This window comes from Eschrichtius robustus, chromosome 2, assembly GCF_028021215.1.
Source record: "Eschrichtius robustus isolate mEscRob2 chromosome 2, mEscRob2.pri, whole genome shotgun sequence".
Taxonomy (NCBI): domain Eukaryota; kingdom Metazoa; phylum Chordata; class Mammalia; order Artiodactyla; family Eschrichtiidae; genus Eschrichtius; species Eschrichtius robustus.
The window spans coordinates 251,386-269,566 of NC_090825.1; the positions used below are offsets into that span (position 1 = coordinate 251,386).

The 18,181-nt window shown below is 57.8% G+C and overlaps 1 protein-coding gene across 2 annotated transcripts in view; it reads left to right on the forward strand.

Annotated features, from left to right (window-relative positions):
* The window catches only part of AHRR (aryl hydrocarbon receptor repressor), a 74,005-nt gene that overhangs the window by 15,406 nt on the left and 40,418 nt on the right, over positions 1-18,181 (forward strand). For both annotated transcript variants that reach the window (XM_068535092.1, XM_068535093.1), the window contains exons 3-4: positions 1,688-1,869; positions 17,927-18,018. In XM_068535092.1, the coding sequence (XP_068391193.1) occupies positions 1,688-1,869; positions 17,927-18,018 (274 nt within the window). The remainder of the gene's footprint in view (positions 1-1,687; positions 1,870-17,926; positions 18,019-18,181) is intronic.

Here is an 18,181-nt window from a genome sequence, read left to right on the forward strand (position 1 = left end):
TCAAAAATGGGCAAAGGACTTGAGTAGACATTTCTCCAAAGAAGATAAAGAGATGGCCGACAAACACGTGAAAAGATGCTTGACTTTACTGGTCATTAAGGAAATGCCAATCAAACCACAATGAGATACTGCTTTACACCTATGAGAATGGCTCTTGTTTTAAAAAAGGAAAATAGCAGGTGCCGGCGAGGCTGCGGAGTGTGGCTGTGGAGGACAGTCTGGCAGCTCCTCTCAAAGTTACACCTAGAACCACTGGGTTAAGCCCGTTGTTCCGCTCTTAGGCGTGTACCCAGGAGAACCGAAAGCACATGTTCAAGCAGAAATGTGGACTCGAAGTTCATGGCTGCAGGCTTTACAATGCGCGTAAAGTGGAAGCAAGGCAAGCGCCCGTGGGCTGGTGAACAGCTGAACAGGTGCGTCGGTCCAGGCTGTAGAGCACAGCCGTGCAAAGGGGTTAACCTCCACCCGGGCTGTGCCGTGGATGAACCTTGACGCCTGATGGCCAGTGGAGGAGGCCAGGCACGCAAAGTCTGATTCCATTTACACAAAGTGTCTAGAACGGGCAAACCTGGGGAGACAGAAAGCGGTTGTGGCCGCCAGGGGCTGAGAGGAGGGGAAGATGAGAGAAACTGCTTAGTGGGGCGGGCGGGGGGGTGACTTGGGGGTGAAGAAAATATTTTGGAGCTTGATAGAAGTTGACAGCACTGTGCGTGTAGTAAATGCCAAAACTTTAAAACAGTTTTATGTTATGTGAATTACATCTCCGTTAAAAGAAAGAAGTCGCTTCTGGGATTGGCGCTGCAGCTCTTGTGTGGTTTTGTGTGGCCTCGGTGCCGACAGCATGGGTTGGGGGTGAGCCCTGGGGCTTCTGACAGAAAGGGTTGCGTAAGGCAGCTTTCGACGTACGTAGGAGCGAACACGGTAGAAAAATGGGAACTTCCGGACCAAAGAGTACCGAGCCCCCAAGAACAGCAGGAGTCCTCCGGCCTGGCAGCCCCCGACCCAGGGAGGGGCAGGCCCTGGCGCAGCGGCCCCTCCCCAGCCATCCTGGCTTTGCTTTCTAGGAAGGAGGCTTAGGAGTCGAGTTTGAGCGAGGTGGGAGCAGGGCTGGGGAGGGCACCATCCTCCCGGGGTTGAGAGGGTCAATGAGTGGGGTCGTGGTGGGCGGGGAAGCCTGGGCAGGGGCCGCTCCCTCTGTGGGGGGAGCGGGCCTGTGGCGGGGCCCTGGCCGCCGCACTTCGGGGCCTCAGAGGGGCGGGCGGGAGGCCGCCTCGATCATCTTCGCCTCAGAACCTCTCAGCCCTGCTGTGTAGTGGGAAACTGAGGCCCAGAGGGGCCGCTTACACCTGGACTGAGGGCCCTCGAGGCACGCCAAGAGAGGTGAGCAGTGCGGCCAGAGCCAGTGTCCTTCTGCCACCTCGGGGGAGTTGGCACAGAGAGGCCAGAAAGCGTGCTGGGGTCACACAGCTCTCCTGCTGCCCACTCCCTGGCTCTCTGCTTCCTTCCAGTACTGCGGTCCAGTGGCTGGCGTGGTTGGCGCGGCCAATGCTTTAGTTTGCGCATCTTCGGGGATGGGCACGTTTTCCCCTGGCGGCTGCATTTTGAGGCTGATTGCTCCTCCTGAGGTCACCGCCTGGGACGGCTTTCAGCCTGGGAGTCCCAGTCTGACGGCGATCTTTCCCCACAGGAGGCCCGCCATGGGCGCCGAGAAGTCGAACCCTTCCAAGAGACACCGGGATCGCCTCAACGCCGAGCTGGACCACCTAGCCAGCCTGCTGCCACTGCCACCCGACATCATCTCTAAGCTGGACAAGCTTTCGGTCCTGCGCCTCAGCGTCAGTTACCTCCGGGTGAAGAGCTTCTTCCAAGGTAGGACTCTCACCTGTGCCCACCTGGACCTCACCTGGGTCCCACCCAGCTTTGCTGGGATCAGCCGGTTGGCGCCTCTCATCCTGGGGAACCATTTAGAGGCGGAGCGCTGAATGCAGACTGACACGAGTGGCTCTGGGGGAAGGGGCTGGGGCCAGACCTCGCCCTGCTTGGCCTCACCTGCCCCAGGGCCCTGGGGATGCTGGGAGCTCCGGCCAGGCACCGGCCCCCCTCTGCACGGGGGTGCCTGGTGTGTCGGACCCTTGCAGTAGCTCTGGGTACTTGCCCACATCCAGTGCCCCAGGCCAAGCCTTACGCTGCATGTGGCCTAGCTGAGCTCCTGAGGAAGAAACGTGGTTGTCACCACTCTGCTTCAGACCTGGGACTGCTGCCATCACCCCTCAGTTACGTCTGAGCTTCTTACAAAATCCTGAATTTGTTACATGTCTTTGGGAGCAGGTAGGATAAGTGTTGAGGGTGGGCAGGCGTGGACAGTAGCCGGTGGTAGGGCTACTGAGTTCATGCTCTGTCTCAAGACGGTGGGACAGCCTCCCGCGGCCAACACCCACCTTGGGGTGTGGTGAGCGTGGCCAGCTGGTGAGGCTGCAGCCCTGCAACCACGGAGACCCAGGCCCGTGCCGCTGCCCGGACCTGCTGCTGGGCCCGGGAAGCCATGTGACTCCGACGTGTCTGAAGTGTGACAGCCTCCGCGCCTTGCTGGCTTTCTCGGCCCCGGGAGAGGGGGGGCAGCTTTCCTAAGGACTCAGCCTGCCTTCCACCCTGACCCTTCAGGGACTGCCAGCAGCTGCACCCGCTGTGCCCTCCAGCTGGGCCAGCGCCGACCAGCCCCTCCAAAGGGCCCACCGTGGCCTTCACTTCCTCTCATGGAGCAGGAACCTCAGACCCTCCTGCCGCTGCTGGCCTCTGAGAGACCCCTCTGTGTGAGAGCTCCGCACAGGGGTCTTGGCTCCCTGCAGCCTCTGTCTGACTCCGCAGGACCCCGGGCCCCTCACCTGTGTCCTGCTCTGCTCTGGGGCGTGGACCCTCGTTGGTGGTGCAGACCTGAGTGTGTCAAGCTGTCCCTCGTGGAAAGCCGTTCTGCCTCCGGGGGAAGGCCCAGCTCACAGGGCTCTGTGTCTGCACAGCCGGGCTTGGTCCTGGGGGCGGGCGGCGTCCCTGCACCCTGTGACACCTGCCTGTGTCCATCCCCCCCACAGGTTCGTGGGCTGAGCTTTGACAGCCTGGCCTGGGGTTCACCCAGTGCCCAGCCCAGGTCCGTCCCCCTGGTAAATCGTGCTCTTTTACTGGGTGTCCATCACCCAGACCCCCCATGGCTGGAGGCCCAAGCTCATGAAACATTTCTGGAAAAGTAGGTTTGGAAGACGGCGGAGAATGATGGGTGCCGCGGGGGGTCACCAGGAGGGTTGTGCAGGCTGGTGGGCTTCCAGGAGGAGGCGAGGGGGCGGGTGTGGTCTGCAGGCCACACAGAGGCAGCCCCCTCAAGGAGCCGTCTAAGGGACCCTTGCTGCTGCATTCCTGCATCTGGGGTGGGGCCTCCTCGGCACCCCAGCCTCCCCAGCTGTGGTCTGGGCCCCCTCCCCGGGGCAGAGGGGTTTTCTCTTCCTCCCCCAGTGGCACCGGGACCTCATCAGGCCCTCGGTGCTGGGGCTTGGCGCCCTCCCCCTGCAAGCCCCCTTTTCCCTGTGGGCGGCTGCGAGGCCCCTGCGGACCCTGTCTCCAAACCTCTGCAGCCTCCAGGGGTCCTGCATATCCCACTGGCCCACGCTCAGGACTGGGCCTGAATTTTGTCTGAGTCCTTCTCGTTCCCACGGTGTCCTGTCCCTCCCCGAAAGCGCCTGTATTTCCCTGGATTTCGGGTTACCGTTGCCCCGGGACTTGGCTCTCCGATGGACTCAGGAAAACGGGGAAGTTCACGGATTGTGTGGTGCTTTGTGTGAGGTGGGCAGCCGCTCTTCCCAGCTCCTCTGTTCCGAGTGGAAGTTGAAAGTGACAGCCCCTAAAGTGGCTTTGAGTTATACTACTTTAAAATTAAAAATCAATACCACCGGCCAGTGGCATCTCCCGAGTGGGGTCCAGGGCACGTAATTCCAGGTCAGCAGTGGGCTGACTGCTGGACGCCGTGTCCTCGGGGGCTTCAAGGAGACCAGGGGCTGTGACCAGCTTTCTGACTTGGGGTCAGGCCTTCAGGCCTCTCAGGCCCTCCTTGTGTCCCTCCGGGGGAGGGTCTCTGTCCTACAGGGGCCCTGCTGTGGGGGCAATGGGGAGGGCCCTGCACCTTGCCGAAGGAAGCCCTGCAGTGGGGACATCCGCAGACCCTGCCCGAGCCCCCACTGGAACTGACACACAGAATCGTTAGCAGCATTTATCTCTGAGACGTGGTTACAGGAGTTGTGTTTTGCTTTCCAGGTTTCCAAAGTCTTACTGAAATGCGTCAATTTTTTAGGTAGGAGAAACTCAAATGTGTAAAACAGCAAAGACAATCATTTCAGCACTGCTGTGGTCTTGGTGTGGAGTCCAGGGTCCTCATCCTGGAACCCAGGCCCTGCCGGTGCTGCCAGGTCGCTGGTGCAGGTTGCTCAGGTGACTGTTGAAGCATCACTGGCTTCCAGATAAGTGCAGGACGTGCAAACACACACAGGCTAAAACGTGTGGTCGGCAGGGAGCAGCCTGTGGGGCCCCGGGAGCCGACTTTGGAAAACGCTGAAGGAGCAGCAGGAATTCCATCTCTTGAGGAGCCGACGCCTCTGAAATCAGAAAAGTAGAGATGGCAGCGCCCAGGCTGGGGTACTGAGGGCTGTGCTCATGAAGCAGAGAGAGTTCCGTGAAGGGATGGCAGGAGGGCTCTGGGACAGCCCGGGAAGTGCTGGGGACTCACAGCCCAGCCTTCGGAAACTATCAGACCCTGGCTCCTGATGCCAGCTCTCCCCATGCAAGGGTCTCCATCCGCATGCTGGGGTCTCCATTTCCCATGCTGGGGGCCCCATTCCTATTCTGGGTCCCCATCACTGTGCCTGGGTCTCCATCTCCATACTGGGGTCTCCATCCCCATGCTGGGATCTCCATCTCCATACTGGGGTCTCCATCTCCCATTCTGGGGTCTCCATCTCCCATACTGGGGTCTCCATCTCCATGCTGGGGTCTCCATCTCCATGCTGTGGTCTCCATCTCCATACGGGGTCTCCATCTCCATGCTGGGGTCTCCATCCCTGTGCCTGGGGTTCCCCATGCCCTGGGCTTTCACAGTGACCTGTTGGACAGCTTAGGCCAGCTCTGGAGCTGCCCAGGGGGGGTTTCTGTCACCTTCCTCCCCCAGAAGCATCCAGCTGCATGTGCTACATTAGTAGGGACTGGTCTCTTCCTCTCTGGTCACTTCCTCAGGTCCAGCTGTGCCCGGCCACACCAGGGTTGGTAGTCTTGGAAAGGCTTCAGTTTTGCTGTTTCCAGGAGTTCAGGCATCTGTCCAGGTGTCCACCTGAACCCATGGTTCTTCTTGACCAGGAGCAGAGTGCTTTTCCCACATTACAGCCAATCCCACCCCCTCCCCTGAGGCAGGGGGATGCCCGTCAGGTCTGCTGAGCCCTCGAGCTGCAGGGGGGCAGCCCTGCCGGTCACAGTGGGGTGAGCTCATGAGTTTGGTTTCTCCATCACACCTTTCTCCCAAGGATTCCCAAGTTTGTAATCCCCCTCAAGCTGTACATTTTAGGGGAAATTCTAAATATTTTCCTGAATTCATTTCCTCTGCATAGTTAGAAAAAAGTCAAGCTATAAAAATTGGATCTTAATCTGTGCTTCCTGACTCAGAAACGGATAAACTAATTTCATTAAAGCTTCCATAAAAAGTCACCTTCGGGAAGGACATGAACTGGAAAGTTCCAACCTCCAAGGGCAATAATGGCCTGAAAATTTGCTTGTAATGTTTGTGTTGGTGTTGACTTTCATGAATTTTTAAAAAGCAGTGGGCTTATTTAATTAATTTATTTGGTTTTTGCATAGACTGAGGGCTGGCGCTTCTAAGTTACAAACCGTCTGCTTGTGTCAAAGAGAGGGATTTTCCATTCTTGCAAATTTCACCATTCGAAAGAGGGGAAATTGGGGGTCGATAAAAGAAAAGGGAGGGAGGGTGGGTGAGTGGAGAACATGAAGGACACTGAGGGGGACCAGAGATGGGTTCCTTCCGGGACATGTGGCCCAGGATGTGAGGTCCCAGCAGCGGTCTGCACCGCGGCGTCGGCCCAGCTGCGAGACTCGCTGGGTCTGGGGTTCAAGCGCCCAGAGTGGGGACCAGCGTGGAGATGACCAAGGGCCTGCGGTTCACCCAGGCCTGATGCGTGGCCTGCAGGCAGGATTGTCGGGGAGATCAACAGAGGGAGGGGACAGTCTCAGCAGGCAAGAAGGGAAGGAAGAGCACGATTCCAGCTTCCCATGAAAATCTGGAGATTTCCACTCTGAAAGGCCGCTGCCCCCACTTCACTGTGCACCCTGGCCTGGATCTGGTCCTCTGTCCACTTGCACCCTCTGTGATGGGGTCGATCCTGGCCCCTGGCTCACCTGGGCTGGGCGGGTCTGCTTCACCCCCACCCAGTGGGGAGGTCCAGAAGCCCTCACATCATGAGATGTGTCCGGGACCCCACACAGGATGCAGTGCTCCTTAGCAGGTCAGAGGTGAAATGCTCCTTGAGACTTAGCAATCCTGTAACCCAGGAGGGAAGTGTTTGCGATTATTAAGCTAAATTGTACCGGTTTTCAGCTTTCACTGAAGAGTTGTCCTCCCCTGATGAGCCCTGTCATGGACAGAATGTCTGCGTCCCCCACAAAGGCATATGTTGAGCCCTACCCCGAGTGTGGCCGTGTTGGAGATGGGGCCTAAGAGGAGGTAATTAGGGTAGGAAGTGGTCACAAGGTGGGGCCCTGATCCCGGAGGGTTAGCGTCCGCATAAGAGGAGGCACCAGAGGGCCCTCTCCTCTCCTGTCCCCTGCGGCCGAGGTCTCATGGGACAGAGTGAGGAGGCGGCCGTCTGTAAGCAGAACAGCCCTCGCTGGACGCTGAGCTTGGGCTCCTGGCCTCAGAGCTGTGAGGAAGTAAAGCTCTGCTGAGTGTGGGGTTTTGTCAAAGCGGCCGAGACCCCTGTGATGATGTGATGGGGAGGGAGGTTTGGGACCTGATTTTTCTCTCTTCACGTGGAGTGTTTGGTGGATTCCTTCCCGCCAGGGATTGGATTTGCGTCGTTGCTGCATTTACTTTCCAGCCCTTCAGCTGCCGGAGCCCCCTTCCCTCTATCACTGACACTTTCTGGAAGACAGCCTCCCCGGGGCATTTCCAGCAAAGATACACTTGTCTTGGGTTGTGTCAGGGCCTTCAGGGGAGGGAGCCGGCCCTGCTGTGTGCACACCTGCCTCTTACCCCAGGCCCCAGGCAGGCCCCTGCAGAGCCATCGTGCAGAAAGATCACCTGGATCGTTTTGTGCTGGTTTTATTTCCCCCATCATCTCTTAATTACCTCTGAAAGGTGAGTCTGGCCCAGGGGAGGGGCAGGCTCTTGGTTCATTCACTCATTCGTTCACTTTCTCCTGGTACCTGCATCCTCCTCAGGACACGTGTCCCCCCCGCCCCAGGACACAGAAAACAACTTTGATTTTTCTCTCGCTGCCCCTGGATGGACTGGGGGTGGCCCCAGACTTTCCTGGTCCCTTCTGGGTCATTTAGTGCCTTTCAGTCAAAACAGTTAAATCTCTAAAAGTATTTCCAGTGTGAGCCTTCTCCCCGCCTGCACAGAGGCTCCAGCAGGCAGGGGTGGGGGGCGCCTGGCGGTGAGCTCAGCAGCTCCTCCCTGAGGTCCTGCCTCACTGGGAGCCATGGTTTCTGGCCCTTTCAGGTTGGAGTAGCAGCAGGAAGAAGAGGTGAAGATTGGGATTGGGAGAGCTCCTGCCTGACCGGCACTGCCCTGAGCTGGCACACAAGGCTGGGTGGTCTTGGTGTTTTCTTGGCTTCTGAGGACCATGTACCTGGGGGTCTGTTTGCCTCGATGGCCAACATGGGCGACCCATCCTCTCCAGCTGGTTCTTTGTGTTTCCTTCCTTAGCCTGGGTGTCAGATGGTCTGAAGTCTCTTCTCTTGTCTCCAGGCACCCTCCTGGGAGGAGCTGAGACACCCTAGGCCAGTGCTTGGACATTGTGGCCCCACCTGCTCCCCAGGAAACGTACATCTTTGACCTGCTGGTGGGCACGTGGTACTTTTCACTTTCAGTCCAACCTCCTTTGGATTTCTTGAGTGTAGAGAGACTCCAGCCCCACTAGCCCCTGGAGGCACGTGGCAGGCCCTCACAGGGCCATCATGAAGCCCCTCTCACTGGGGATCAGGCGAGGAGAGAGCCCCCACCCATCTCCTGGTGCAGGTGGGGGTGTGGGATGAACAGCACAGCCCTCCAAGGAGGCCCGTCTCCCAGCTTCAAACATCTCTCACCTCTGACATCTTTGCAGCCTTGCCGAGGTCACCTGGGATCTCACTTTGGGACCCAGGTATAGTTGGCACATGTATAGTTGCGGGGCCTTGGCCCAAATTCAGACTGAAAAGTTTCACATTAAAAACCAGTCATAATGCAAGTAAACAGAACAGCTGCCACGGTCCCCGCCTCCTAGAATTTAGAGTCGAGTGGAGAAGATCTGCCACCAGACATACAGCCTCTTCCATTTCCAGCAGATACAATGGCAAGTAACCAATCAGCCGTCCTGCAGATAACATCCAAAATTTAAGATAAAATATCTGAAACCTTTAAAAATATATTGATCAGCCAGCAGGAAATTAAGGAATACTCAAAGAGATCAAAAACTAAGTGCAGCTGAGAACCCAAAGAGAACGTATTTAAAAAAAAATTTAAAGGATGCACTTCATGCAGAAGGAAAGGAAGGTTTGGGCTTCGAGAAGGAATGGATAAGAAGGTGGTGACTATATGTATCAATCAAAGCAAACACTGATGTATAAAATAGTAGTAATGGTGTATTGTAAGAACAAAAAAAGAGAGAAATAAATCCCTAGCCGTGATAGCATATAAATTTGGAGCAGGAGATTTGAGTTAAAGGTTTCAACAGTTCTTGTATTAATTAACTTTGGAGGTTGATTAACTAATTCATAATAAAATTTCCAGGATAACCATCAAGATAACAGAAAGGTATAATTTTCAAACTAATGGAGAGAGAAAAGTGGAATGAGAAAATATAAACAGTCAAAAGAAAAAAGCCAAGAAGGGAGAAAAAGGAAACGTGAAAGAGTGGAACAAATAGAAAGCATAAAATTCCAAATGTGTCACTAGTTACAATAAATGTAAATGGACTAAACATGCCAACTAACAGATAAGGATTATTAAAGTGATTTACTATATCTGTTTACAAAAGGCACAGAAAGGGTGAAAGTAAAAGGATGGAAAAAGATGTATTGGAAACTGAAATGAACTGAAATAAATCTGATGAAGTTATATTAATATCAAAAAATTGATCTGGGGATGAAAAACACTACTGGAGATCATGAGAGAGTATCATTTAATAATCATTTAGTAATGATTAAACATTTTATTTCATCAAGCAAATAAAATTATTTTAAATTTGTGTAACTTTAATAACATAATCTCAAAAATATAAAACATATTGATAGAACTACAAGGAAAAATACATGAATTCATCATCAGAGAGAAAGATTTTAGATAGTTCTCTCAGTACTTAACAGAGCAAATAAATAAAAATCAGTAATGATTATAGAAGATTTGAACAATGCAAAAAAGGGTTAATCTCATGGACATTACATAACACTATACTCTGAAACTCAGAACTCACATCTTTTCAAACCTACATGGAACTTGTAAATATATTGAAAACATATTGGTCAATAAAGCAAGTCACAATAAATTTCAAAAGACAAAATCATGAAGAATGCATGGTGAGCCCTTAAGGCAGTTGAGCTGGAAATCCATAAAAAAGATGACTTGAAAACCCTGATATATTTGGAAATAAACATATTTATAAATAAAATAGATCAAAGAAGAAAGCTTGATGGAACTGAGAAAATATTTATAAATCAAAATGCGTGGGATGCAGCTAATGTAATTCTTATAAATAAATAACCTTGAGTGTTTATATGTAAAAGAAGGAGGGCTGAAATTAATGAGCTAAGCATTCAGTTTTGCAGGGTTTTTTTAGACAATTTTTTTAAATTAATTAATTAATTTATTTATTTTTAGCTGTGTTGGGTCTTTGTTTCTGTGAGAGGGCTTTCTCTAGTTGTGGCAAGTGGGGGCCACTCTTCATCGCGGTGCGTGGGCCTCTCACTATCGTGGCCTCTCTTGTTGCGGAGCACAGGCTCCAGACGCGCAGGCTCAGTAGTTGTGGCTCACGGGCCCAGTTGCTGTGCGGCATGTGGGATCTTCCCAGACCAGGACTCGAACCCGTGTCCCCTGCATTAGCAGGCAGATTCTCTACCACTGCGCCACCAGGGAAGCCCCAGTTTTGTAGTTTTGATAAAGAAAAGTGAAATAAACAAAAGGAGAGTCAAAGAAAGGAAAAAGTAAAGGGGAAGATATTAGTGAAATAGAAAGGAAACATACAATAGAGTTCCTTTAAAATGAAAAAAACACAAACATCTGGTGAGACTGATCCAGGAAAAATAGCAAATAGTATGAGGAATGTAAAAGGAACACAATTATAGATGCTGCAGATATTTAAAAGATGGGTTGAGGTTATCATGAACAAATTTATGCCAATAAATTTGAAAACATAATAAATGCCTAGAAATATAGCTTATTAAAATTGACTCAAGAAGAAATAGAAAACCTGAATAGTCACATGACCATTTGAAGCAGTGGTTAAAATCTTCCCACAGAGAAAATCTAGGCCCAGATAGAATTAAAGCAATTTCTATCAAATATTAAAGGAAAAATAAGTCCACTCTGTACTGAATCCTGTGGTGTAGAATTGGAACTGGAGGTATCGGTGTGAACTCACATGCACACACACATATAAGTGTGTGTGTGTGTGTGTGTGTGTGTGTGTGTGTTCTAGCTCTGTCTGCTGAAAGGGCCACACCAGTAGCAGGGAGCACAACTTACATTCAGATCTCGGTTTCCAGACATGGTTCACCATTAAAAGGAGGCTTTCTGGCCTCCGTCTAGAGTTGGAGCAGAGAAAGGACAAGACGAGCTTAGAATGTCCGTGCTGGACAGCAGGCAGTGCTCAGAGCGTGAGGAGACATGCCCTGGGATGCAAGTCATCCTGAAGGGGCTCCCCTGGCCGGGTCTGGGACAGTTTCAGTGTTAAGATGAATAAGGATGGTGATGGATTATAATCCAGCGAATAAAATGGGACTCCATAAATCCACACTGATATAAATAAGTGAATGAACAAATAAATACTAAGAGAAAGTTCTTCCTAACAATACATCCATTCTAGATGGATGACTGTAGAGAGAAGAGGTGAATTATAAAATCCCCAGTTGGTAACCATTGCAGGAATAATTCAGGCCAGAAACATCAATGGACGCTAAGATTAGTGGGTGAGCAGGTGGGGAGCAGCCTGTGGGGACAAGTGTCTCGAGGGTGGGGAGGGGATCCTGGGGGCTGCTGACCCAGCTCACCTGCGGCCTCCTCACAGCCCGGCCCCCTGGTCTCTCTCCTCTAGGCCTTGCTCAGAGTCACCCCCTCTGGAGGCCTCCTCCAGCCACACTGGGACCCTCAGTGCTCGCCTGTGTCCCCAGGCGAGGGCTGGAGAAATGAATGACTGTGGGCAAGCGAGTGACCCGGCCATAGGAAAATCCACAAGCTGATGCAGTATAATCCTGGGGTGGACTCTTCTGTTTTCTAAATAACGGCTCTGAGTGAAATGAGCACGTTTATTCACACTCCTGAAGTTTCTTCTCGCCTAACTGAACTTGGGGCTTTGACTGGCAGTTTGAATCCCTCCTCTCCCGCAGCCTAACTGTGGGGTTTGGAAGGACAGGCACCCCTGCCCGTACTGCCTGCTGGCGCCCCCTTCCCAACCCGCCTCCCGCCGTGGTTAGGTAAAAGCGCCTCTGGCTCCTGCTGTTTTCCTCCCAAGTGCTTCCTGCCACCTTCCCCGTGCTGGGTGGGCGGACACCTGGATGCGAGAGCACAGAACTCGGCGAGCAAGTCCGTTCCTGGCAGCCCAGGTGCAGAAAACCTGTCCAGAAGGAGACTGAGAGTCAGCAGTGTCCTCTGCAGACGGCACTTTCTTCCAGCCTGTATGATTCATGTTCATCTTCCAAAGGCAAAACAAGGAGTTTATCGTTTAGTTCTTGAAAAGTGAAGGGAGGAGAGTTTGAATGTCTGAAAACTTAAGTGGTCCATTAATTTGAGGCCAGGATTGCAGCGGGGTCTGAAGGCACAGTGCGGCGGGGAGCTCCACGCCCTCCGTCTGGCCCCGTCCCGGACACCAGGCCTGGTCACCGGTCTCCCCCGGCAGGTGCATTGCACTGCACGGGAGCCCCCCGCACGCCCGCGCATCACGGAGAAGAGCGGGTGTCAGGAGAGGTGAGCCGGGGCTCTTCAGGGTTCCTGTCAACTCCTGGACTCACGTGGCCTCTGGGCCCCGAGACTTGTCGCCAGGGTCACCCAGAGTGGGGCCTGGCGGTGGGAGCAGTGGTGAGTGGAGCCGGTTAACAGCCCGGCCTGTGAAGGCGGTCGGTCCCCCACGTCCTGGACCTCTGACTCACAGGAGGGCGTGCCGGGCCCCGCAGGCGGTGACAGGGGAGCCCGCCAGAAGGTCCTGCGCGCCCAGCCCCCAGGCCTGGTCTCAGCCGTACGAAGGGGACGGCCGCCAGGGACTTGCCCCGCCGGTTACTCAGCTCGGCTGCTGTGGCAAATACACAGACCTTTACTTCTCACAGTCCTGGAGGCTGGAGGTCCGAGGTCAGGTGCCCCATGGTCGGGCTCTGGTGAGGACCGCTTCTGGGTTGTCCCCACGTGGCGGAAGGGGTGAGGGAGCTCCCTGGGGTCTCTTATGAGGACACTAATCCCATTCGTGGGGCTCCACCCTTGAGACCCAAAGGCCCCTCCTAACACCATCACCCTGGGGGGCCAGGAATCTGGGGACACAGGCATCCATCCACAGGCCTCGTGGAGGTTGGCGCTGAGTTGGTGGCAACAAGATGTGGACGCAGAACGTCAGGACATTTACGGGGCACCCGCTGCCCCACGCCGCTCAGAGCTCCTCAGGTGTGTGTCCTTGCTGGATCCTCACGACAGCCCATGCCCGTCTTATGGGAGCGCTGAGGCTCCCAGGACACCTGCTCTGAGCCCCAGCTCCTCTGCTGAGCAGGCCTTTGAGGGGGTCTGGGCTGGAAGTGGTCAGAAGTGGGAGGCATGCCTGCTCCTTGGGGTCCCGGGAGCTGCAAGCTCACTGTTTCCCTCCACCCTGCCCTCTGGGCACAGCGTGGGGGAGAGCAGGGCAGAGCCGTGGTCATGCCAGCTGCCTCCAGAGGGACACGCGGACAAGCGTGGATGTCAGCCCTGAACTCGAGGGCCTGGGGGCCAGCGTGCTGCTGGACCAGGGCTGGAGGGGCAACGACCCAGGTGCCAAGGCCACGTGTGCTGCGCAGAGCACAGTGCAGAGCCTAGGGTGCTCCCTCGATGCTGAGATGATGCCAGGTTTCACCAGGCACGTGTTCGTTCAAAGCAGGGGCTGGGCTGTGGACGTGGACCTGTCCACCCCAGGAGCTGCAGCTGGTCAGAATCGGAGGTTCAGCCCAGCTTCCTGTGGCGTCCCCAGCTTCTCTCTCAATCACCCCGGGTGGCAGAAGTCCTGTACCCCAATCCCGGGACAGCCCTACACGTCCCAGATTCAGTGTGCCCCACAATCTGGGCTCAGCTGTCCTGTCCCCTGAGGAGCTGGCTGGGATCAAAGTGGCTTCTGGGCGTCACACACCATCTAGGGGCAGAGATGGGGCGTCTTCTGGTTTCTCCTCCACCGGGAGCACTTGGCACCCCTCAGGGGCCAGACCCAGGCGCAGGACCCCTGAGAAGCTGCTGGTGGGGGCGGGGTGTCCATGGCCCAGGGCTCGGCCCAGGGTGGTAACTGCCCCGAGTCTCCTCTGTGGGAAGGACGCGGAAGGAAGCGGGGTACCGGGTGGGGCCGGAGGGGTGCAGTCAGCCCCAGTCTGAGCCCCAAAGGGCAGTGGCCTTTCCATTCTCACCCTCCCCCTACGGCTGTGTGTGCAGCATATTCACGGGGACGTCCACTGTCTCCACGACGATCCCTCACGTTCTCTCTGTTCCAAATGAGCCTTTTCAGGTATGCAAGAAATCAAGGAAGTGAGAGGAAGGCTGGTTCCGGTTGATTCTACAGCCAGTTGGTGGACAGCCTGGACCGGGCAGTGAGAACCTCAAGTGCGGCTGAGCTCGGGCCTGAGTGGGGGAGGGAGCCAGGGGCTCCAGGCGGAGCAGCGGGTCCAGGCTGGTCTCAGGGTCCAGGCTGGGCTGCGCGAGCCCCTGGGAGCCCGTTCATCTCCGGGAGGGGCGGCCCTGGCTGGGCCTCCTCTTCTGCCTCGAGACCCTGAGCTCTGTCTACAGACCAGAGGCGGCCCGGGCTCTGCGCTGCGGGAGGACGGCTTCCGCGGGACCAGGGCTCTTGGCCGCTCCCACCTGCCACTGCCCCTCAGGCTAGGCTGGGCAGGAGGAGGGCCAGCTGCCCACAGGGTGGGGCTGAGGGGACGCGGGTGCCACCGGGGTCCCGTCTCACGTGGCTTGGCCCCCTTTCTGGGGACAGCGGCTCACCAGGGGCACGAGGCCCTTCGACGTGACAGGCCTTTCCGCCCCTGGCTGGACCGCAGGGGACGCCTCGAGCTCCGGGCCTTGGGGCACTACTCCCCACAACCCCGTCCCCAAACGTCCCTCCTCGCGGGGCCTAGGGGGCCACAGCGACTCCTTCTCTGCACACTTTCACCAACTCCCCGTGGACCCCCGCCCCACACACCTGCTCCCTGCCAGCTTTTCTCCCCGGCCTGTTGCCAGGGGCGACCAGGAGCAGGCGGGGGCGGGGCGAGCCGTGGCGGCGGGCTTGCCCCTTGTCACGAGGGAGACCGGGGCAGAGAGGGCGCCGGCGATGGGGCCGGGGTCCGCCTGCGGAGGCCCCTGCCCAGAGCCCTGCCTCCCCTCCAGGGCCCCGCTCAGCGGGGGCTGGGCTCCCTCCCGGGTCAGACCCTCGGGTGAGACGTGTGGTAGCAGGGAGAGGAGAGGAAGCGGCACCCTGCAGAGAGACGCTGGGACGAAGTACCGGACCCAGGTGACGGCAGAGCTGCTGGGAGCGCGGGCTGCTCCCCCGCCCCGGGGCTCTTCCCCCAGCGGCTCTCTCTCCCCACCGCCGCGGGCTGCTCCCCACTCCGGACTGTCCCCCCCCCGGAAGAGGACTGGCCCCCGCAGCCTGCGGGCCTGGAGTTTGCTGCCCTGAGTCAACTTCCGGGCGCTCCTGACCTGGGGGCCGGGGCTGTCGGCTCAGATGAGTTTTCGGGAAGGCGCCCCCCACCCTGGCTGGGCCTCCGGGACAGCCTCGGAATCACATTCGGTTTCTTCTAGTCTCACCACAGGCCTGGGGGTGGGGCGCGCTGGCGGCCCTGCTCGCACGCGAGGCCCTGGCCGGGGTCCAGGCGGCTGTCACTGCGGCGCTGACGCTCCATCGCGTGACAGGAGCCCGAGGAGGCCCCGCCGGGCGTGCCCGGCGGAATGTGGCTGCGGAGGAGGGAAGTGCGGGTGCCCGGCGGGGGCGCACGCGAGGCTGGGGAGCCACGGGGGGGCGGCAGGGGAGGGAGGTTAGGAGCGGACCCCCGCCCGCCTCCGGGGAGTGCCCACCCCCGCCACGGCTGCCCCCGTGCGGGCCGTGGCCCCTGCACGTCGGGGGGCGACCGAGCGCATCTGTCTGTGCGTCGCGGAGTGGGGCTGGGTCCCGGCGGGGGTCGGCGAACCGCGTCCGCCGCGGTGACGTCACCGCCTGGGGCTCCCCAGCCTCCGGCCGTGGGCGGCAGCGCAGCCCGCTCGGCGTCCGCAGGCCCGGAGAGCAGGGAAGCCCCGTCCCAACGTCCCCTTGCCCCCAGCCCAGCGCGCACGGGGGCGGGGAGCTGGCTGGAGCCGGGGCGGCCCCTGCAGCGGCGTGTGTGGCGGGCAGGCCTTGGCGGTCGGGGCTGTGGCGGTCCCCCTGGGCGCGCCGAGGCGGGGTCCTGCCCCCCAGCCCCGCTGCTGTGACCCCACGTCCGCCCAGGCCCGCTTGGGCTCTGCCCACCCAGCTGGGAGACGTGGCCTTGTGCTGTCAGGGGGCTGCGGGGAGGGGCGGGGTGGGAGTGGGACCCGGGCCCCCGCCGGTCCGGTCGGCGTTTCCCTCCTTTAGCTTTCTCAGCCCGTGAGAGCAGAGCACGGGGTCTGTGTGACCCTCTGTCAGAGGCTCGGAGCATTCTGACGCCAGAAGGTTCCCTCGGGGACATGGCGCCTCTCGGTGGGCTCCTCCTGGGCCTGACTAATCCGAGCTCTATGAGTTTCATGCGCTCACCTCTCAGCTTTCTGAGCAGAGTGGAGCACAAAATGGATTAAACGTTAGTTAACGCCTCTGGCTTCTCTGCTCAGAGCTGTCTCACTGCCTTGAAAACCAGCAGCCTCGAGGGGAGCTTGGCTGCTGGCGGGTTTCGGTTGGGAAGGGAGGCCTGGGCGTCTGCGGCACACACGGCGTCTGCATCTCTGCCCAGGGACCCAGGTGTGCCTGTCGTGTTTCCCGGAACACACCTGCTTTCCCTCGAGGAAATGGGTTCGTTTCTTGTTCTATCTAGTGCAGGAGAGGAAGGCGATGAAGCGAAGCTTCTGGGAGAGGGAGGGACGGAGAGGCCAGCGGAGACTGAAGGCCATGGCAGGGCCACCAAGGGGCACCGTCCAGGGGCGTCTCTGAGGGCCTCTGCATCGTGCACTTTGCCCCTGTGGATACCCTGAGCCTGGCATCAGGGGTGTAAATGAAGGGCCACCTTGGCCACTGCCTGTGTGTGTGTGTGTGAGGGGTCTCGGTCCACAGTGGTCCTGGCCCAACCTGGAGAGCACGTTGGGGGCCTGCTGTCCTGGGGCCTGGGACCCTGCATTTCTGACCAGCGCCTGGGGGAACGGATGCGCCCTGGAGGGAAAGTTCAGCACAGCTTGCTGGTTTTGAAAGAGAAATGCTGGAGAGTCCCATGCTGTGGTTATATTTTACCCCAAAACCAGACGAGGCAGGGACCGCCTGCAGGGCCCTTGGTGGCATTGGCATTGGCATTTCCCCTAAATGAGGGAACGGTAGGCACAGCCCTCCCGGCCTCCACAGAGGCACCAGCGCCAGGCCCGCTCCCGGCCGGGACCCCCTTTAATGCCTGTGCCCTCAGCAGCCCCCAACGGCCCCCATAATTCCCAGGTGCCGATGATGCTGAGCACGGAGTTGGGGGTCCCCCACCAAGCGCCAGGGGCTGGGATGTGGATGACGTCTGTCTGTCTGACCTGCACATCTGTCTGTCTGAGCTTTTCGCCCCAAGTGGACGTGAGGCCAGACGGGGGGGTTGGGAGAGGCAGCGTGAGCCTGCAGGGGACGCCCGCCAGCCGGGGGCATTGGCTGCTCCACTCTGGGTGAGGGGCGGGGGCTCCAGGAGGGAGGGATGGGTGAGGGGCACGTGGGGGTCCAGGCCGGTGATTGGTTACCCAGACCAGTGGTGTCCAGTTTGGGGACCTACCCATGCTTGAGTCTTGAGAGAGGAGCTTTGGGGACCCCCGGAGAGTCCCTGAGGTGGGGAGAGGGGTTAAGGGGGTTGCAGGAGGGGAGGGGGAGTGCAGTTTCTGGGGAGCAGAGTGGGGCGGGGTCCTCAGGTGCGGCCTAGCCGTGAAGTCCCGATCCCCCGAATGTCACCCGGCTCCCACCCAGCTGCCCCGCCCATCGCTCTGGGTGTCTGGGCAGCGAGGAGACCACAGGTCAGCGTGCCTGCGGAGGGTGGGTGGCAGTTGGAGACGCGTCGGGGACCCGTCACTAACTGTGCTCTCCTCCGACAGCCCTGCAGCAGCCGGCGGCCGGTGCCCCCTCACCAGGAGACAGGGACCCGCGTGGAGGGTCTGCCGTGCTGGAGGGAAGGCTGCTGCTGGAGGTGAGCCCTCGCCCGTGTCGCGTGCGGCCGTGTCCCCGTGGGCCTCGGTTGTGACCGCTTACAGCCACTGGGAAGTTAAGCCTCAGGAAGGGTTGCGGGGTGTGGCTCCAGGAACCCCTGGGGGCAGCACAGGCGGTGACCTCGAGGCCCCTGAGTTTCAAAT